Below are 22,783 nucleotides of genomic sequence, written 5' to 3'. Positions count from 1 at the left end.
GTGTCCGAACGCCGGATCTGCGTCATATTCTCGCGCATGCGTCGTGGAGTCACACGCAGAAGACAATAACAAGTTGGATAAAGGTGTTATTTTGATTTTTTTTTTTGCGCACAAAAACTATTTTTCGTCGCATCGTAAAATTATTGTAGAGTCACTGTGGTGAAATGGACTTTGTAACAACGTTTTAAGTGCCTTTTATGGGTTTTGGGAGTGTAAATGTACTGAATGCCAATGGAGGCCTATCTGAAGCCTTTCTCAGCCATCAGCTTTCAACAAAAATATCTTCATTTGTGTTCCGAATATGAACGGAGGTTTTACGGGTGTCGAACGACATGAGGGTGAGTAATTAATGACAGAATTTTCATTTTTGGGTGAACTAACCCTTTAATATAATTTTTCAAGAGAAATGTAAAAATATGGCTAACAATATAATAAATTCGATATGTAATTTATTTATTGATTTATTTTCATTTTACATACATTTTATTTATTTTGCTATTATATATTTTTGCCTTTTATTTCTGATGAGAAACAAAACTGTGACTAACAATAAAATTAATTCTGTAAATGTTAACTTATTTAGTTTTCATTTTATTTTGTTCTTATTATCGCAATTTTTTTATTTCATATTTATTTTATTTCTGAAGAGAAACATAAAACTATGGCTAACAATATAATACAATTATTTCTGTAAATGTTAAGTTTTAATTGATTTATTTTCACATTTTTACCATGCACTGAAGTTCTCTCACATAGAGACAAACATGCCACCGTTATACATTTTAAGCAATTTAAGACCATGCAGACATTTCTACTTAAAATCTTTATTGTGATATGACCAGTTTGACTGACATATAAAACAATGTAAATGAGAAAGGACCTTCCAAATATAGTAGACACAAGTATGAAGTACAAGTAAATAAGCAACAGAAATATTATTTACCCCTTTTTTTACAGTCAAGCCTTTCCTTCTTTAAAAAAATCACTTTACCAAAAAAAAAAAAAAAAAAATTCAATGTACATTGTGGTTTAAAATGTAAGTTCAGATATTTCAATTCTGGGCTGTAGAGATTTCAAGAGTCGCTGGCTGTGCTTCCCCTCCTTCCATCTCAATGGCCTGCTCTTTCAGCGGCTGTTCTGCTGTCTTCCCATCTTTTTTCTGACGTTTCTTCGAGCTAGGCCTACAAAAATTAAAATTGAATGATATAAATTCCAGCGTAATTACAGAAAAAAGTGAAAGTAAAAAATAATATAGCCTAACACAAACAATAGTGTACTGTAATGACATACTTCTTGAATGCAAAGACAAGCACCACAATGAGAATAATGGCACCAATAAGACCAAACACAACGCCCAAGATAATTCCTGAAGGGATAATAAGAAATTAATATCAGTGGATAAATGAGTTGAATGAGCTGAAAACACCATATTCGAGTTTCACTTACCGACTGGTACATCTGATTCACCTGTGTGGTCCTCGTGGCCTAGATCTATTCAAACAAATGTACATTAATATACATTTAGCATATAAATCACTATTACAAGTTCCTTACCACACGTACCTGCTGCATTGAAACACGTATCATTGCACTTGGCAAATGAGAAGAATCGGTTTCCGTTTCCCACACATCCGGTCCAGAAGAAAGACGTGCATGTGTGAAGTTCAGGACTGTAGTAATACCGCAGATAGTGACCGAAACATTCTCCTTGTTCTTTTGGAAGCTTGCAAGCTAGTTTTTCTGTAGATTAAAAAAAAATTACCACAGGGTGGCAGCATTTTCTTAAATCAAAGATGTTTGATTTAGGAATAAATCAATGAAAATGCTTTTCATGCAAAAAGATTTGTTGCATTATTGCAGACAAATGTGCGTAGAAAGATTACCGTCTGTAGGGAACAGTTCTTCAGCTCTGCGTGAACAGTTTCTCATGCACTGCTTCTCGGTTATGAACCGGTTTGCATTTCCACCCTCTCCCTTGTACTGGAATGGATGACAACTGTCTTTTTCTCCATCGTAGTACATATAAACCATAACCCCAGCTGTCCCAGTTCCTCCATCTGGTTTCAGACTGCAGGCGTCTAGATTTTTGAAAAAATAAAGAAAGGAAGAGTATGGTCTTGTCCAAGATCTAGTAAAGCGTTACTTAACCCCTACATTCCAACCTGACCTCACAGGGAAATGTAACTTTTACAAGGTGGCGATTACATATCAATTTGTACAATGTGAAAACGTACGAGTATTAAAAAAAGTAAGCATGAAGATCCACCCCTAACCACAGATTTAAAGGTGCAGTGTGTACATCGCGGGTCCCCTTACAGTGAAATTTCCATTTTGCGCTGCCATTTTTTTTACAGTAGCCCTAAACAGAATAAATTGCTCTACATAGCGCTAGCTACTCTCTTCTGTCTCCGACGACAACATCTTTGTCCTGTGTCGGCCACCGTAGCTTCTCTATGCTTTGAAAGGGAGGGGTGAGCGGTGGGCAGGTGCAATTTGTATCCTCACCACTAGATGCCGCTAAAATGTACACAGCCCACCTTTAACCCCTACATTCCAACCTGAGGAAAATATAACTGTTACGAGGTGGCGATTACCCCTAACCCCAGATTTAAGGCCCGTTCACACCAAGAATGAACTATAAAGATAACGATACAGATACATGATATGAATAATAACGAAAACGATGCATAATTAATTATATTATATTGTTACTATTTTTATGTTTATTATAAGCACATGCTGCGGTTGTGTTGTCGGCCATTTTAAATGCTTAAGCTCTCCCTCGGGTAATTGTGACCCGAAACTAATTTTTTTTAAATCTGAGTGGTCCAAGACCTTAGGACTTTTGTCGCACTTCAACCACGAATACACACCAAAACAATTGACTGGATTTGAGGAGTTTATGTGGTAAAAAAGTAACAAATCCTTCCCTCTTGCTTCAGTACCATAGACTGTAAAAAAATATGGATGTAGTGTCCATGACGTCACCCATAGAATTCTGAAGAGCAGGTTTGAAGCGTAAAGTAGGGACGAAATGGCCGTTGCCATCTTGGCAACGCGTCACTCCCGGATAACAGAAAATGGGCAAAAAGGTGGGACGTGGGTGGAGCTGAGGTGACGCGATGACTAACAGAAAGCAGATAAATGGCTATCCACCTGTCACTCGAAGTGGCCACGCCCTTAATTATGCAGAAATGTAATGCTTTATAGGGGAGCGCGGGGCACAACCTAACGTGGGGTTAGTTGTAACACTCATGTTTTAACCCTTTCCACACATGCCAGAATGACGAAACTTAGTGTATTTACTAGTTGCCATATCAACATTATTTAGAGAAAAAATAGCGCCAAAATTAAAACATCTCTGGAAGATATCGCTGAACATGTATTTAACCATAGCAAAAGTAAATTTCTTACTTAAGTTTAGTTTTCATCTGTTTTTTGTGTTTATTTAAAATAAGAAATCCAATATTATTTTAATCTTATATCTATTATTTAACAGCTGAGATCGTTCTTTAATGCTGATCTAACCAGCAGAAGACGCGAGCCGCAGTTTAAATCCCAGTTGCGCAGATGGGGTGTGTTGTAACACTGCGTTACAATGAGCCCCTATTAGAAATATGCCATTATATTCTATACTTTTATGAATTCTTTTGAGAAACCATGAGAAAAGGGTGAATAATGACTGAGAGTTAATGTTCAGAAATTATTAATTATTATTATGTTTTTAACTATGCTCTATAGCTGTATTTAGCGATGTGTTTGTAGTCAAACACAAAAATGCTTATATTTTTAATGATTAAAAAATGCCATTATTATATTTTAAAAAGTTGATAATTGTATTTTGTTGACAAAATATTTTAGTTTGTCTTGTATATTTTTTTTTATTATATCAGGTAACATTTTAAGGTCATGTTACATACATTGTGCCCCACCACATGTTACAATGTACCCCACCAATGGGGCATGTTGTCACATTTCACTTCCATTCTTTCGGGGTAAATCAAGAAAAAATTATACACTGTATTAATGAAACAAAACCACATAATTGTACTAGACATGTGTGCAATTAATGTGGGAAACAATAAATACTCTGAACCCCAAGTGGATTTACACAAACTGAGAAAGTCAAAAAGTGTTAGGTTGTGCCCCGCTCTCCCCTATGATGTAAACGAAGGAGTTATAAAAAAATTCACCCCCCTCACAGTTGTCATGAAGGGCAAAATTAGCCGTATAGACCAAAATCACAATTTGTACCAGGCTGTAAACATGTTTTTTTTTCTGCTATAAAATTGGGCATTTTAACATGGGGCTCAATGAGATTCTGGTCCCTTCTGGAGCCTGTCCCTAGCGGCCAGTCGATGAATTGCAGTATATGTCACTTCCGTATTTGCTTCAAGAGAAACTGCGGGAGGTTGCCGCTTGTTCAGTACACAAAGAACGGAACTGACTTTAGGACCCAGCGGAACGGCTCATTTGCTCCAAATAGAGCTATGAGAAAAAAAAAATCTAAAAAAAAAAAAGCATTAAAAAATAGAACTAAATATTTTCAGAATGAAATGAAATAAGCTTTCTAGTTAAAATTGTTTTTTTTTAAATGTCATAATAACCCTCAAGTTGTTCCAAACCTGTATGAGTTTCTTTCTTCTGCTGAACACAAACAAAGATATTTTGAAGAATGTTTGTAACAAAGCAGATAAAGCAACCATTGACTACCATAGTATTTTTCCCCCTACTATGGTAGTCAACGGTTGCTCTGCTTGGTTACAAACCTTCTTCAAAATATCTTCTTTTGTGTTCAGCAGAAGAAAGAAACTCATACAGGTTAGGAACAACTTTAGGGTGAATAAATGATGACAGAATTTTCATTTTTGGGTGAACTATCCCTTTAACTCGGCTTATGCCGATCATACAAAAACATACGAATGAGATGCTACGATTCACACGATTTAGCCACTAATTCGTCAAAACGTAAATAGTTATGAATCGCTGTGAGATTGTGTTGGACATTCTGCTAAATAGTTGAAACAATAATGGAAATGGGAGTGATCTTTGTATCTTGAATGAGTAATGTGTAACTAATCTGGACACAGTCCACACCTAGTTTTATGGTGGTTGTAAATGTTGTCATTTTTTACAGATAGACCAATTGCTCACATTTAAACTTGGACAACCAGTGACTGACTGTGGCCTACAAAAACCTGAGACAATGGTTTTATTTGTACCTGCTTTTACAGTTAAAAAAAAATATGCTTTTGAAACAGATGTGCACATTTGCAATAGAAAACAAACACAAACATCAGTTTTCTGATTCTCATTAATATTATCAATTGCAATGGCCATAGTTTACACAGGTCTTATAAGAGTGAAGTCTGTTCTGGTTTTTATGTGACCGATTCTTCTTGGAAATATTATGAAACTTCAACGCTGCTTTTCCATTGTTTTTCAGTTCATGAGTGTGAATTTGAATTGAATTGGCCACACCCCACAGGAAGTTGAATAGTAATTACAGAAAGCGGAATTTACTGAATTACAACCAATTCAACGACAAATTACCTGTTCTGATCCATAAAATAAAAGTTAATTGATTAAATATGAAGAGTTTTTAAATATTGAATAGACTTTTAGGTAAAATTTCACGCGCAATATGGCATAATAGCCTCGCCTTCTAAAGTAAAAGAGCCAATCGCTGATCACTGTGTCACTGTTAGGAGCCGTTAGAAGCTCCGGTTCCGATAGAAACCTGAGACTCACACTTAGGACTGCACATGCGCATTGGCTCGTCTAGCCTGAAAAATAAGCTTTTTAACGCCATTTGATAATAAGAAACAACATTAATGGTACAGTTCATGTCAGATTTTGTTGCTGATCTGAAATATGTTATTTAATTGTGAGTTTGTCAAGCAGTTTTTGAGATTCAATGATTCCCCATTCAGATTGATAGGACTTGGTCTTGTATGCCCGAAATAGCTGCCCGGAGGCGTTGCAAATATGGCCGCTGAGTGAACAGACTTTCCTTGAAAGGGACTTTGATATAAAACTTTTTTTTTTAAAGAAATAATCCAAGGTTTGTCTCTACACACCTTTGTTTTCTAGTTAAAAAATACATTTGCAGTTATATGAATTTCTTTCAACTTAAGTACATTTGAACTCTACTTCCTTAAATGGGAAATGAAAATGTTTTCTCAATTTAATTCTGAAAGGAACACAACCCTGATATTGTGAACTGACTTTCTAAGGTGTGTCGGTGCTCCATATACAGAACCTTTGCTCTTGCTTTATATATCTTGACTTTACCTCATTTCATCACACAGAATACAAGATGATTGTGTTATGCATGCTTTAGTATTTCGTTTTTACCTTGAGAATTGTATTTTCAACATTAATTTTTTTAAGTAATGATTTAAAATCAAAGACCAAACCCATAAACCTTATTATAACACACAACACAAATTAATATCTTTACCCTTCTGCGTTTTAAAAAACAAACAAAAACTCTTACCTGATGTCTGAGCCTGGGCCTGAATGTTGTGGTTCAGAGCAAAAATTAACAAAATGATGCCAAGTTCCCTCATAGTGAACCACAGAGCCATGTGAACGCTGGTGAAGATGTACGTTTGCAAATAATAATCAGCGAGGGGAGGATGCTTTGCACTTTGTACTTTCTCTCGAGATAAGAGCAATAAACTTTGAGGAGGGGACAACTGTTACTGTAGATTCAAAGTATGATTTCTTTCAAATAACTTGATTGCAGAGACTAACAATGCTAAGTCAAATGAAACTTTATTGTTTTGCAGAATTTTAAATAAGTTGAATTACAGATATAGTATTTAACAGGTTTATATAAAATGGTTGATTTGTTTTGCATATATGACATGGTTGTGGAAAGACTTCTTCTTGACAGCAAAGACAATCACCAGAGTGAAAATAAGGACACCAGTAAGTCAGACCAAGTGGAGTCATTTGCGTCCTAGATCTGATCAAACAAATGTACATTAATATACATTTTTGAATACATATTATTGGGTAAAATCACTATTAGCTATAAGTTTAATTTCTTACCACACGGACCTGCTGCATTGAAACATGTTTCATTGCACTGGGCAAGTGAGAGGAATCGATTTCCGTTTCCCACACATCCAGTCCAGTAGAAAGACTTGCATGTGTGATCTTCAGGACTGTAGTAATACCGCAGATAGTGACCGAAACATTCTCCTGTTTTTTTTGGAAGCTTGCAAGCTAGTCTTTCTGTAGATTAAAAAAAAATAACCACAGGGTGGCAGCATTTTCTTAAGTCAAAGATGTTTGATTTAGGAATAAATCAATGAAAATGCTTTTCATGCAAAAAGATTAATGTTGCATTATTGCAGACAAATGTGCGTAGAAAGATTACCGTCTGTAGGGAACAGTTCTTCAGCTCTGCGTGAACAGTTTCTCATGCACTGCTTCTCAGTTATGAACCGGTTTGCATTTCCACCCTCTCCCTTGTACCGGAATGGAAAACAACTGTCTTTTTCTCCATCGTAGTACATATAAACCATAACCCCAGCTGTCCCAGTTCCTTCTTCTGGTTTCAGACTGCAGGCGTCTAGATTTGGAGAAAAAAATAACAAGGAGAGTGATTTGTACTGTACAGTGCATCTCTGTCCAAGGTGCTCAATTAAAATGTTGTAAAATCTACACTATATCCAGGCTTCTTGAAAGTACTTGAATTTCAGACACATGGATTCAAGGCCTGGAAAGTACTTGAAAACAAATATAGGTCCTTGAAAGTGCTTTAATTAAATTTCAAATAAATTTAGTTTAGAATGGTGTTATTTCAAAAATTGTCCTACTGTATATGCGCTATCAAAGACAGAACGAAACGTTGCTTATGTTCAGGGGGTGGAGGGGTTCGTGGAAAAAAAACTTGGAGAGCAGTACATACACTTGCTCAAAATGAAAAGTTGCGATATCTAGGCCGATATGGCTAGGAATTATATACTCTCATTTCTGCGTAATAATCAAGGAACTTTGCTGCCGTACCATGGGTTGCAGCGGCGCAATGATATTACACAGTGCCTGAAAATAGGCTAACTTCCGTCAACATATCCAACGTGACAATGTGCTTGCACAGGGAGCATGCTGGGGACTATTTTCAGACGCTATGTAATATCATTGCGCTGCTGCACCCATGGTACGGCTCAAAGTTCCTTGATTATTACGCAGGAATGAGAGTATAGTTCCTAGCCATATCAGCCTAGAAAATCACAACTTTTCATTTTCCGTCGGTCTTAGTACACGATGTAACTATACACATCACAACATGTAAATAGGAAAATGTTGGCGTTATTTTGTCACTTATTGAGCAGTAGGCTAGCTGGAGCCGTTTACCTCCAGTCTTTGTTCTAAGCTAGGCTAGCGGTGGGTGCGTCAAACAGAGTTGAGACACAACCAGACACCGAGATGAGAATGTATGTATGGACTTATCTAACTCTGGGAGATACGGTGAATAAGCTAAAGTCCCAAAAAGTCGCCGTGTTCCTATAAGTAGCCTACTTTAAGAGGTGTTTCTTGATGCTACATATGCTGGGTTATGAATCTGATAGGTGCTTGAAATAAAATAAAGGTGCTTTAAAAAGTCCTTGAAAATGTCCTTGAATCTGGTGTTCATGAAAGAGTGAGAACCCTCCTCTCCGAAAATTGCCTACCCTACCTTTAACAGTACGTTCCCTTACTATATGGTAAAAAAACTGTAATAATAGATCTGTCAGGACATTTAATTTAATAATGTACAGTGAACATTTCCTGACACTTCATATTTGATGATATTTCAATTAAATAATTGTTTCTTATTAATTTTAAGTTTATTAGTTATAAATTACGTACATTAGGGTTTTATGTTACATCTTATTAATAAAAAAATAAATGTTTATTGCATTATTTTAGTGTCATCATGAGTGTTACAATGATGGTGTTTTGTATTTGTGACACTGCTTGCGCCTTCTCTATATATTAACGGGGATTCGTCGTGTGGCTTTTTCTTTACCACCTGTGTTATTATGGTGCTTGTCAGTATATGTTAAAGGATCAAAACTGATTTTAGTAGTGTGGTTATGCTTCTTCAGCAGAAAAGATCTGTTGGATTTACAAGTTTATTTATTTTGTAAATTACAAGTTTTAAATTGTAAAATGTACATTGTTCTGTAAAGTTGTGTACATTTTGCTGTATTTTTACATAATTAATCTTGCAATCACAGCTTCCAGTAGTTTGTCTGTAAATTTTTTTTTTCTTTACACTGTTCTTAAAATCTTCGTTTAATTTCTTGCCACACGTACCTGCTGCATTGAAACACATTTCATTGCACTGGGCAAGTGAGAGGAATCGGTTTCCGTTTCCCACACATCCAGTCCAGTAGAAAGACTTGCATGTGTGATCTTCAGGACTGTAGTAATACCGCAGATAGTGACCGAAACATTCTCCTGGTTCTTTTGGAAGCTTGCAAGCTAGTCTTTCTGTAGATTAAAAAAAAATTACCACAGGGTGGCAGCATTTTCTTAAGTCAAAGATGTTTGATTTAGGAATAAATCAATGAAAATGCTTTTCATGCAAAAAGATTAATGTTGCATTATTGCAGACAAATGTGCGTAGAAAGATTACCTTCTGTAGGGAACAGTTCTTCAGCTCTGCGTGAACAGTTTCTCATGCACTGCTTCTCGGTTATGAACCGGTTTGCATTTCCACCCTCTCCCTTGTAACGGAATGGAAAACAACTGTCTTTTTCTCCATCGTAGTACATATAAACCATAACCCCAGCTGTCCCAGTTCCTTCTTCTGGTTTCAGACTGCAGGCGTCTAGATTTGGAGAAAAAAATAACAAGGAGAGTGATTTGTACTGTACAGTGCATCTCTGTCCAAGGTGCTCAATTAAAATGTTGTAAAATCTACACTATATCCAGGCTTCTTGAAAGTACTTGAATTTCAGACACATGGATTCAAGGCCTGGAAAGTACTTGAAAACAAATATAGGTCCTTGAAAGTGCTTGAATTAAATTTCAAATAAATACAATTTTAAATTTTGTTTAGAATGGTGTTATTTCAAAAATGGTTCCACTGTATGCGCTATCAAAGACCGAACGAAACGTTGCTTATGTTCAGGGGGTGGAGGGGTAGCGTGGAAAAAAAAAACTTGAAGAGCAGTACATACACTTGCTGAAAAGTTGCGATATCTAGACCGATTATGGCTAGGAACTATACTCTTATTTCTGCATAATAATCAAGGAACTTTGCTGCCGTACCATGGGTTGCAGCGGAGCAATGATATTACACAGTGCCTGAAAATAGGCTAACTTCCGTCAACATAACCAACGTGACAATGTGCTTGCACAGGGAGCATACTGGGGACTATTTTCAGACGCTATGTAATATCATTGCGCCGCTGCACCCATGGTACGGCTCAAAGTTTCTTGATTATTACGCAGGAATGAGAGTATAGTTCCTAGCCATATCGGCCTAGAAAATCACAACTTTTCATTTTCCGTCGGTCTTAGTACACGATGTCTATACACATCACAACATGTAAATAGGAAAATGTTGGCGTTATTTTGTCACTTATTGAGCAGTAGGCTAGCTGGAGCCGTTTACCTCCAGTCTTTGTGCTAAGCTAGGCTAGCGGTGGGTGCGTCAGACAGAGTTAAGACACAACCAGACACCGAGATGAGAATGTATGTATGGAGTTATCTAACTCTGGGAGATACGGTAAATAAGCTTGTAAAAAAGTCAGGCATCCACAAATGCCGAGCCAGTCACTTACTCCATCACCTCCCCCTGAACAGGAATTGATGTATCGAGGTCCAGCTCCCATGATTCCTGACTTCACACATCCTAACCCAAGAGAGTTCTCACGATTGAAAATTGCTCTGGAAAATATCCTCCCAGCTCATGCAACCGAACGATTCAAATTTCAGATATTGATGGACCATCTGAAATTAGAGGAGGCTCTACTAGTTGCTGACTCATACTGCCATTCGCAACACCCTTACACCAGGACAATGGCTGCTTTAGACCAGCAGTATGGCCAGCCACATCACCTAGCTCTACAATGGATTGCAGAGTTAATGGATGGCCTTTAGACTTTTCGCTCTCAAAGTCCGTTCCCTGGTTGGCATGTTGGAGCAATTAGGTAGGAAGGGCACTTTTGAGTTACAGTGTGGGTCTCATGTGTCTCGGCTGCTTGGGAAGCTTCCACACAACCTAAGATCAGGGTTTAGGAGGTTCGCACATCCGCATAGTGTACCCATTCCTACGCTTCTGGATTTTGCAGAGTGGCTGGAGTTTGAAATCCAAGCTCAAGAGGACACTACAAGGTATGCAAGCAATCAACATAGAGGGCCTTTGACACGATCAAGAGAGACTATCCGAGCCGCTAAAAGCACCACAATCTTTCTGGGCACTGAGAAGGTGATCTCTGAGTCTACACCGTCTGCCCCATCATCTAGGACTTCTCTGAGTCCCTACTGCCCCTACTGTGACAACAGTAAGCACTCCCTAAACAACTGTACCAACTTCAGGCAGCTTACTAAAGACCAGAAACGAAGCTGGATCAAAGACAACAACAGATGTTGGCGCTGTGGTAGAACTCATAAGTCAGCAGAATGTAACCTAAAAATGTGTTGCAGACAGTATAGCAGCCGACACCTCATGGCTCTGCACGACATCAGTGCTGGGAAACCAGAGAATCCAAGGCCTGTTCAAGATGAAACTGCTGATACCAACACCTGTCTGCTCAACACCATGAATGAGATTCTCCTGATTCATAAGCCACCCACCAGCCGAAAGGTTCTACTTAAAATCTGCAAAGTGATTCTCAGAAATGGAAAGAAGAGGATGAACCCATATGCAATCCAGGATGATGGATCTGAGAGAACTATCCTCCTCCATAGTGCAGCTCAGCAGTTGGGCCTTAAAGGCCAGCCCGAAGACCTTCCGCTTTGAACAGTCAGGCAAGAGTTAGAGGTTCTCAAAGGAGCAGCAGTCTCATTTACGATCTCCCCAATTGCTCAGCCCACTAAACGGTATCACATCAAAGGTGCCTTTACTGCTCAACAGCGAAGCCTAGCAGAGCACTCACACCCAGTGAAGCATCTGAGGGAGAGATATCGGCACCTTAAAGGGCTTCCACTGCATGATTTTTGAAGCGGTCTGTCCTGTGCTGCTCATTGGATCGGATTACCTCCATCTGATTACTCCTGTGGAACCAGTAAAGCTAGGCCCTCCAGGGGGACCAGCAGCAATAAAGACACATCTTGGTTGGACGTTACAGGGCACGGTCCAACACTCACGGAAGGACTTGACTGAACAGCACTGTTTCTTCACTTCAGTTTCGTTCCCAGAATCAGATCTCTTCAAGCAAGTGGAGAAATTATGGGAGATGGATATACTGCCCTGGCGCAACGAAAAGACTTGCATCAGATCCAGACTGGACCAGGAGGCTGTGGAACTTCTGGAAAGGAAGACAGTAAGGGTTGAGGTAGATGGCGTCAAGCGATATGCAACCCCTCTCTTGCGGGTCAAGAATATGCCCGAACTCAGAGCACCCAAAGAAGCAGTCTTGTCACAACTGAGGGCCACTGAAAGGAGACTGACAAAGATGCCACAGCAAGCAGCCGCTTATACTTCTGAGATTTCAAAACTGGAACAAGCAGGCTATGTTAATAAATTGCCACAGAACGCTGAGACAGACTCTTCCTGCTCCTGGTACATCCCGCATCACATGGTGCAGCACAATGGGAAAAACAGGATTGTCTTCAACTGCTCATTCCAATATCACGGACAAAACCTGAATGAGCTTTTGCTCCCTGGACCAGTGTTGGGGCCATCCCTACTTGCTGTGCTACTCAGATTTAGGGAACATTCGGTGGCAGTCAGCAGCGACATCAAGGGGATGTTCCACCAAATTAGACTGCTCCCAGAAGAAAAACCGCTCTTGCGCTTTCTCCGGAGAGACCTAAACATGCAGGAACTACCCAGCGTGTACGAATGGCAAGTCCTCCCTTTCAGGACTACCTGTAGCCCCTGCTGTGCCGTCTTTGCACTCCAGAAACACGTGCTTGACCATAGCCAGCCTGGATATTATGTCCACAATTCCGGGCTGAAATCTTTTTATGTGGACAACTGCCTACAAAGTTTCACCTCAGCAGAAGAAGCAAAAGGTTTTGTTGACAGAATAAGGAACCTGCTGGCAGATGTAGGCTTTGAGTTGAGGCAGTGGTCCAGCAATGTCCCTTCAACGATAAGTCACCTGCTCCATGATGCCATATCAGACAGTGCAGAACTCTGGATCTCACAAGGCCAAACAGACAGTCAGGAGTCAACATTGTGTCAGACTGATGGTTCCAGAGGAGCCCCAATCTCCTACAAATACCATGCCAAGGACAATAGTAAGACTACCATGCGCAACATATACAGAATCCTGGCCAGCCAGTATGACCCGTTGGGTTACCTAATCTCTTATACCACTCGCGCCAAGATCATTGTACAAAGACTGTGGGACAAAAAACGGGATTGGGATGATCCACACTTGCCTACAGATCTGCTACAAACTTGGACCGAATGGGAGGAGGAGCTACCCACCCTACAGAATATCGTTGTTCCTCGGTGTTACTGTAGCCCCACCAAAGACACCGAAACGAGTCTACGGGACATACATGTTTTCTGTGATGCCTCTGAACGCGCATATGGCTCGGTGGCATATCTTCAGACTGAGGACCAACACGGACAAGCAGAGGTAGCCTTCCTAACAGCAAGATCATGTGTAGCGCCCAAACAACAATCCGTTCCCCGACTAGAATTGTGCGCTGCATTGACTGGAGCCCAACTTGCTAAAGTGCTCAGCACTGAGTTGAACCTGCCAATACGTCACATAATCTTGTGGACGGACTCCACCACTGTCCTAACATGGTTACAATCTGAATCTTGCCGATTCAAAGTATTTGTAGGGACCCGGGTAGCAGAGATCCAAGATCTCACAGAGTAACACATCTGGCGATACGTACCCTCCGCAAGCAATCCAGCCAATGACATCACTCGGGGAATGAGTCTACTCAAGCTCAATACGGGAAGCCGCTGGTGCAAAGCACCGCTGTTCCTGAAAGATCCACCCAATCTGTGGCCTGAATGCCCCAGTCCAGAGGTACTAGACAATAAAGAACTGCGCAAGTCTGATTCCTGTACTTTGGTCTGCTTCACATCCTCTGATTTCAATCAGTTTAAGAATCTCCAGGAGCTAATCGAGTCCATGGCTCTTCAAGGAGCGGCCGATGGTAAGCCCACAGCCAGTGACTACAGAAGTGCTGAGGTTAGTGTTTTGCAGCAAGCACAACAGGAATGCTTTTCATCAGACTTGGAACAACTACGGACCGGTAAACCACTTGGACGCAACAGTCGTCTAAAAGCACTGGCCCCAGAAGTCGATGTAGAAACTAACTTAATCAGAGTTGGTGGACGTTTACGGCATAGTCCCTACCTTGAATCGGACAACATGCACCCTATAGTACTGGACCCGAGGCATCCCATTACTAAACTTATCATCCAAAGTTATGATTCCAAACTGCGTGGGTTGTGCGTGGTAGAGAGGCCGTTAAGAATCTGCAGCGAGAGTGTGCGCAGTGCCAAAAAAGGAAAAAAAACCAGAGGTACCTAAAATGGCAGACCTTCCCCCAGCAAGACTGCGTCTTTTTAAGCCCGCTTTTTACTCCACTAGTGTGGAATGCTTTGGTCCCTATACTGTCAGAACGGGTCGACGAAATGAGAAGAAATGGGGGATAATCTTCAAATGCCTCACCACAAGAGCAGTATACATTGATATCATCCATAGTCTGGAAAGTGACTCCTTCCTTATGGCCCTCAGGCGGTTCACGGCTAGACGAGGAAAACCCCATGAGCTCTTGTCAGATCAAGGCACAAACTTCAGGGGAGGCGAAAGAGAGCTAAAGGAAGCTTTTGCAGCCCTTGTTCCAGATCTCCAGAGCCAGTTGGCTAAACAGCAGATTGAGCTTCATTTTTACCCTCCAAACGCGCCACACTTTGGAGGTTGCTGGGAGCGAGAGATTCGCTCTTTGAAAAATGCATTGATGGTTACTCTAGGAGCTCAATCAGTGACTTTTGAGGTCCTTCAAACTGTGCTGGTGGAGATTGAAGGAATCTTGAACTCCAAACCACTGGGATATACATCATCTAATGTTTTGGATCCTGACCCCATTACTCCATATTGTCTCCTGATGGGGCGGCCAGATGCTTCACTTCCCCTGACAGTATACCCTCAGTCTGAGCTGGTCAGCCAGCGTCGATGGCGTCATAGCCAAATCCTTGCGGACCAATTCTGGGGACCCTACCTTAAATTCTACCTCCCTGGCCTTCAAAGCCGTCAAAAATGGCAAAATGACGCTCCAGACATCCAGGTTGGCACCACGGTGCTGATTGTTGATCCTCAGCTAGCCAGAGCTCTCTGGCCTGTGGGAAAGGTGTCGGAAGTTTTCCCTGGACCTGATACCAGAGTGAGAACAGCAAAGGTTCAAGTGGGAGAAAAAACGTACACTCGGCCAGTTGCACGCCTTATACAATTACCTGCCATCCCTGTAATTGTAAACCCCACAGAAGAAGCCTTTTCTAGATGTACATATTTCCTTGTGTAAATCTGGGGGCGGCTGTAAAAAAGGCTATGGTTTACTGTCACTAACCTCTCTCTCTTAAATCTCCCTCTGTATTCTGAGGCACACACGCATACACAACACCTTGCCTGAGCCAATCAGCAGCCGGACACATGAACATGTGATCTCCCCCTCCCTCACAGAGACGCTAGTTCAGTGCAGCGGGACACGAGAGACAGCTCGCGGAAGTTATGCTGAAGTTGATAAACTGTTAATATATCGCCTGTTGGGTCAAAGTGTTGTGCGTGTATGCAGAAGTAAGTGTGCAATATTTAATTATATAGATGGTGAGAACTGTATTCGTTCCTGTAAACAACTTAATATGCACGTGAGGTAACGATGTATATGTATGCGTGTATTCATGGCTATAACTCGCTAGATTGTATGTTTGTGTACATATCGCTATTATTTCCGTGCAAGAGAGTCCTTGTTGTTATTAATACATGTTATATGCCGGCTTGATGCAAGGTTCTCAGTGTTTTGCTATATACATAATGGGAAATAGATGTAAACAATTGGCTTTTGTCAGGCTCACTCCTAGACCTGATGATGTGCCGCTTTTACAGAGCTTTGCAGCATTAACAAGGTGTCAGGTTACATCTGTGCACTTGCCATAATTTAAGCATTACAATTTAAGTCAATAAATGGGTTATTCCCAGGAAACACGTGAATCTTTGTGTGGTCTCTAGTCGGATCCTCTTTGGTGGGTCAGCTCCCTGAACCAGCAACTTGGTGTATAGAGTGACGAGCCATTTAAACCCACAAACACTTTTTTCAAAGCTAAAGTCCCAAAAAGTCGGCGTGTTCCTTTAAGTAGCCTACTTTAAGAGGTCTTTCGTGATGCTACATATGCTGGGTTATGAATCTGATAGGTGCTTGAAATAAAATAAAGGTGCTTTAAAAAGTCCTTGAAAATGTCCTTGAATCTGGTGTTCATGAAAGAGTGAGAACCCTGCTCTCCGAAAATTGCCTACCCTACCTTTAACAGTACGTTCCCTTACTATATGGTAAAAATAAAAACTGTAATAATAGATCTGTCAGGACATTTAATTTAATAATGTACAGTGAACATTTCCTGACACTTCATATTTGATGGTATTTCAATTAAATAATTGTTTCTTATTCATTTTAAATTTATTAGTTATAAATTACATACATTAGGGTTTTATGTTACATCTTATTAATAAAAAAATAAATGTTTATTGCATTATTTTAGTGTCATCATGAGTGTTACAATGATGGTGTTTTGTATTTGTGACACTGCTTGCGCCTTCTCTATATATTAACGGGGATTCGTCGTGTGGCTTTTTCTTTACCACCTGTGTTATTATGGTGCTTGTCAGTATATGTTAAAGGATCAAAACAGATTTTAGTAGTGTGGTTATGCTTCTTCAGCAGAAAAGATCTGTTGGATTTACAAGTTTATTTATTTTGTAAATTACAAGTTTTAAACCGTAAAATGTACATTGTTCTGTAAAGTTGTGTACATTTTGCTGTATTTTTACATAATTAATCTTGCACTCACAGCTTCCAGTAGTTTGTCTGTAAAGTTTTTTTTTTCTGTACACTGTTCTTAAAATCTTCGTTTAATTTCTTACCACACGTACCTGCTGCATTGAAACACATTTCATTGCACTGGGCAAGTGAGAGGAATCGGTTTCCGTTTCCCACACATCCAGTCCAGTAGAAAGACTTGCATGTGTGATCTTCAGGACTGTAGTAATACCGCAGATAGTGACCGAAACATTCTCCTGTTTTTTTTGGAAGCTTGCAAGCTAGTCTTTCTGTAGATTAAAAAAAAATAACCACAGGGTGGCAGCATTTTCTTAAGTCAAAGATGTTTGATTTAGGAATAAATCAATGAAAATGCTTTTCATGCAAAAAGATTAATGTTGCATTATTGCAGACAAATGTGCGTAGAAAGATTACCGTCTGTAGGGAACAGTTCTTCAGCTCTGCGTGAACAGTTTCTCATGCACTGCTTCTCAGTTATGAACCGGTTTGCATTTCCACCCTCTCCCTTGTACCGGAATGGAAAACAACTGTCTTTTTCTCCATCGTAGTACATATAAACCATAACCCCAGCTGTCCCAGTTCCTTCTTCTGGTTTCAGACTGCAGGCGTCTAGATTTGGAGAAAAAAATAACAAGGAGAGTGATTTGTACTGTACAGTGCATCTCTGTCCAAGGTGCTCAATTAAAATGTTGTAAAATCTACACTATATCCAGGCTTCTTGAAAGTACTTGAATTTCAGACACATGGATTCAAGGCCTGGAAAGTACTTGAAAACAAATATAGGTCCTTGAAAGTGCTTGAATTAAATTTCAAATAAATTTTGTTTAGAATGGTGTTATTTCAAAAATTGTCCTACTGTATATGCGCTATCAACGACAGAACGAAACGTTGCTTATGTTCAGGGGGTGGAGGGGTAGCGTGGAAAAAAAAACTTGGAGAGCAGTACATACACTTGCTCAAAATGAAAAGTTGCGATATCTAGGCCGATTATGGCTAGGAACTATACTCTTATTTCTGCATAATAATCAAGGAACTTTGCTGCCGTACCATGGGTTGCAGCGGAGCAATGATATTACACAGTGCCTGAAAATAGGCTAACTTCCGTCAACATATCCAACGTGACAATGTGCTTGCACAGGGAGCATGCTGGGGACTATTTTCAGACGCTATGTAATATCATTGCGCCGCTGCACCCATGGTACGGCTCAAAGTTCCTTGATTATTACGCAGGAATGAGAGTATAGTTCCTAGCCATATCGGCCTAGAAAATAACAACTTTTCATTTTCCGTCGGTCTTAGTACACGATGTAACTATACACATCACAACATGTAAATAGGAAAATGTTGGCGTTATTTTGTCACTTATTGAGCAGTAGGCTAGCTGGAGCCGTTTACCTCCAGTCTTTGTTCTAAGCTAGGCTAGCGGTGGGTGCGTCAAACAGAGTTGAGACACAACCAGACACCGAGATGAGAATGTATGTATGGACTTATCTAACTCTGGGAGATACGGTGAATAAGCTAAAGTCCCAAAAAGTCGGCGTGTTCCTTTAAGTAGCCTACTTTAAGAGGTCTTTCGTGATGCTACATATGCTGTGTTATGAATCTGATAGGAATCTGCTTGAAATAAAATAAAGGTGCTTTAAAATGTCCTTGAATCTGATGTTCATGAAAGAGTGGGATCCCTGCTCTCCGAAAATTGCCTACCCTACCTTTAACAGTACGTTCCCTTACTATATGGTAAAAAAAAAAAACTGTAATAGATCTGTCAGGACATTTCATTTAATAATGTACAGTGAACATTTCTTGTGTGACACTTCACATTTGATGGTATTTCAATGAAATAATTGTTTCTTATTAATTTTAAGTGTATTAGTTATAAGTTACGTCGCGCTGTACCGTATAGACCCGAGGAGATGCTGGTAGGCAATCTTTTACTGTCTATGAGGCAATCGGGGGGACGTGGAGGCATAAACGCCGATAGAGATGTCGCAAATCCTGCTTCATTCATTAAAGGTCCCGTTTTTCGTGTTTTTTTGAAGCTTTTATTGTGTTTACAGTGTGCAATATAACGTGTTCATGTTTCGCGTGTAAAAAAACACAGTTTTTTTCACACAATTTACTTATCTGTATACTGCTGTTTTCACTGTCCTCAAAACGGCTTGAAAGATTTCCCTGTTCTATGAAGTCCCTCCTTCAGAAACACGTAACGAGTTCTGATTGTGCCAGCGGTTTCCGTGTTGTGATTCGACAGCAGTTCAGGGCACGCAGAGCGCACGTTACCGGAAAGGTCACGCCTCTCACCATAACGGGGATGCATGCGCTCAATGATCTCTAAGTACAGCGTCCCTGGGATAGCCAAACAAAGGTGACTTGACTCCGGGATGAAAATAACAGCGTCTCCACGAAAATGGCAACATACAAACTATACGAACGCAACCGAACGCAACACTTCCTATTCTCCACGCGGGAGCAACAAGACCACGCCCCCTTTTTCGCGCATTCTTGTGGGCTGATGTTAGTCGACATACTGCTCTACTGACGTAATTAAAGCAGGAAATACCAGGATGTAGTCCTAACCAGCCGTTCGCTGTAGGCTTTGAAAGGGAACTTCTGTTAAATAAAATATCTCGCTTGGCATTGAACTTTGAGCTTTATAATTTTACAGGTATTATAAATGCTCTAACAGCAACATTACACACTAACTAAAGTTTGAAAAATGGGATCACGAAGAACAGGACCTTTAAAAGTTGCTCCTGCTCACCCTCTCTGTCTCTACAAGATTCGGTGATTCAGATTTTACGTTGCACAACTACTGAAAGGCTTGCCACTGTCAGACAGGTTGCTCACGTCACATCTACGTCGTCAAGCTCTAAAAAGGATTTGAGCAAGTTTGATATGGGCCAAATTGTGATGGCTAGACGACTGGGTCAGAGTATCTCCAAAACTGCAGCTCTTGTGGGCTGTTCCCGGTCTGCAGTGGTCAGTATCTATCAAAAGTGGTCCAAGGAAGGAACAGTGGTGAACCGGCGACAGGGTCATGGGCGGCCAAGGCTCACTGATGCACGTGGGGAGCGAAGGCTGGCCCGTGTGGTCTGATCAAACAGACGAGCTACTGTAGCTCAAATTTCTCAAGAGGTTAATGATGGTTCTGATAGAAAGGTGTCAGAATACGCAGTGCATCACAGTTTGTTGCGTAAGGGGTTGCATAGCCGCAGACCAGTCAGGGTGCCCATGCACGTGAGCATCAGAATATGGATCACGGAGCAATGGAAGAAGGTGGCCTGGTCTGATGAATCACGTTTTCTTTTACATCATGTGGATGGCCGGGTGCGTGTGCGTCGCTTACCTGGGGAACACATGGCACCAGGATGCACTATGGGAAAAAGGCAAGCCGGCGGAGGCAGTGTGATGCTTTGGGCTATGTTCTGCTGGGAAACCTTGGGTCCTGCCATCCATGTGGATGTTGAAACGTACCACCTACCTAAGCATTGTTGCAGACCATGTACACCCTTTCGTGGAAACGGTATTCCCTGTTGGCTGTGTCCTCTTTCAGCAGGATAATGCGTCCTGCCACAAAGCAAAATATGTTCAGGAATGGTTTGAGGAGCACAACAATGAGTTTGAGGTGTTGAATTGGCCTCCAAATTCCCAGGATCTCAATCCAATCGAGCATCTGTGGGATGTGCTGAACAAACAAGTCCGATCCATGGAGGCCCCACCTCGCAACTTACAGGACTTAAAGAATCTGCTGCTAACATCTTGGTGCCAGATACCACAGCACACCTTCAGGGGTCTAGTGGAGTCCAAAAAGGGGGACACACACAATATTAGATTACAACACATAATGTTATGCCTGATCGGTGTATATCGTCTGTGGAAGGCGTAGGACCATAAAATGTTTGTCTAATCATTGCATTCAGTTTGAATGCCTATCAGCTTAAATATTTCCATACCTCCGCACACCTGGTCACGCAGACATCACACGTCATCAGCGCGTTTCATGCTACGAGTTAGACGTCAGTCACCAAGGACCATAACCGAGACCACTGCCGCCTTTTACAGTTCCCTTTGAACCAAAACAACCAGTTTGTGCTGCGTTCACTCCATAACTAAGAGATGAAAACCTGTGACGTTATTTTCGTAGCGGTTTGTGACTCGAATGTATGTGTTTCAATGGCAACACTATCAACACCGAAATCAATCTGCAGCAGTCAGGTGGTACAGGTCAGTGCTCTTTAAGTTGTTTATGTAATGCTTTGAGACACGGGGTAGTTTAACGTTGTATGTCCCGACCCTTTTGTTTGCTGCCTGAGGTAGGCTACGCATTCATGTGTTTTGGAGGAGGCGTAGCTTTGGAGACACTCTGAAGGGAGGGTGGGATCTCATGCTTTCAAAGCAATCCTGCTATTGCTAGCCTCTCTGAAAATTGAAAACAGTACGTTCCCTTACTATATGGTAAAAAAAACTGTAATAGATCTGTCAGGACATTTAATTTAATAATATACAGTGAACATTTCCTGTGTGACAATTAAATAATTGTTTCTTATTAATTTTAAGTTTATTATAAGTTACCTACGTTAGGGTTTTATGTTACATCTTATTAATAAAAAAATGAATGTTTATTGCATTATTTTAGTGTCATCATGAGTGTTACAATGATGGTGTTTTGTATTTGTGACACTGCTTGCGCCTTCTCTATATATTAACGGGGATTCGTCGTGTGGCTTTTTCTTTACCACCTGTGTTATTATGGTGCTTGTCAGTATATGTTAAAGGATCAAAACAGATTTTAGTAGTGTGGTTATGCTTCTTCAGCAGAAAAGATCTGTTGGATTTACAAGTTTATTTATTTTGTAAATTACAAGTTTTAAACTGTAAAATGTACTTTGTTCTGTAAAGTTGTGTACATTTTGCTGTATTTTTACATAATTAATCTTGCAATCACAGCTGCCAGTAGTTTCTTAAAATCTTCTATCAAGTTTGGAATTTGAACTTCACACAGACATAAACCATGTTATCACTCACAAATCAAATTAATTTCTTAATTTGTTTTATTTATTATCTATATTTTAAAATAACAACGTTTACCTGGCTTCCGAGTTTGTGCCTGAATGTTGTGGTTCAGAGTAAAAATAAACAAAATTATGCCAAGTTCCCTCATAGTGAACCGCAGAATCTTGTGAATGTTGGTGTATATGAATGTTTGATTAAACAATGATCGGAGAGGACTGGGTGATATGAACTTTGTACTGTTTAAAGAGCAATAAACTTGGAGGAGGAAATGAGTATGATTTCCAATAACGCGATTATACAGTGCTAAGTAAAAACAAACTGTTATGGCATTTAAAAATAATTAGCTTTGGCCCAGCACAGAATTTGAAATAATTTTAAAAGAAGAATAGTTAAAGAAAGAAGGTAAAAGAAGAATTATAGAAGAATAATATATAATATAATATATAATGACCATTTTAATGCACCTCGCTATGGGAGAATTCTTTAGAGGTTACAAGTGAAAATAGTATCTAGCATGATGCCAGTAAGAGGCTCCACAAAGGATGTGGCAGAATCAGGTTTCAGCATTGGC

General features: G+C 40.2%; 1 protein-coding gene across 5 annotated transcripts; it reads right to left on the bottom strand.

Annotated features, from left to right (window-relative positions):
• Positions 1–927: 927 nt before the first annotated feature.
• On the bottom strand, positions 928–22,413 carry LOC307121470 (actinia tenebrosa protease inhibitors; the record flags this gene model as incomplete). Of its 5 annotated transcripts, none has more annotated exons than XM_079809069.1 (8): positions 6,763–6,973; positions 7,060–7,245; positions 7,391–7,585; positions 9,316–9,492; positions 9,638–9,832; positions 17,292–17,468; positions 17,614–17,808; positions 22,288–22,413. In XM_079809069.1, the coding sequence occupies 8 exons, from the start codon at positions 22,358–22,360 to the stop codon at positions 6,957–6,959; spliced, it is 1,215 nt and encodes a 404-aa protein (XP_079665195.1). In that variant the 3' UTR covers positions 6,763–6,956. The 5 variants fall into 5 exon arrangements, with proteins under 5 accessions (XP_079665198.1, XP_079665195.1, XP_079665197.1 ...); XM_079809071.1 differs by having other exon boundaries at positions 7,069–7,245; XM_079809068.1 differs by having other exon boundaries at positions 17,283–17,468; positions 22,288–22,409.
• Between the last annotated feature and the right edge of the window lie 370 nt (positions 22,414–22,783).

This window comes from Gobio gobio (assembly GCF_949357685.1).
Source record: "Gobio gobio genome assembly, chromosome: 25".
Taxonomy (NCBI): Eukaryota; Metazoa; Chordata; class Actinopteri; order Cypriniformes; family Gobionidae; genus Gobio; species Gobio gobio.
Note: the sequence above shows the minus strand (reverse complement) of the source record. Positions and strands in the feature narration are given on the sequence as shown.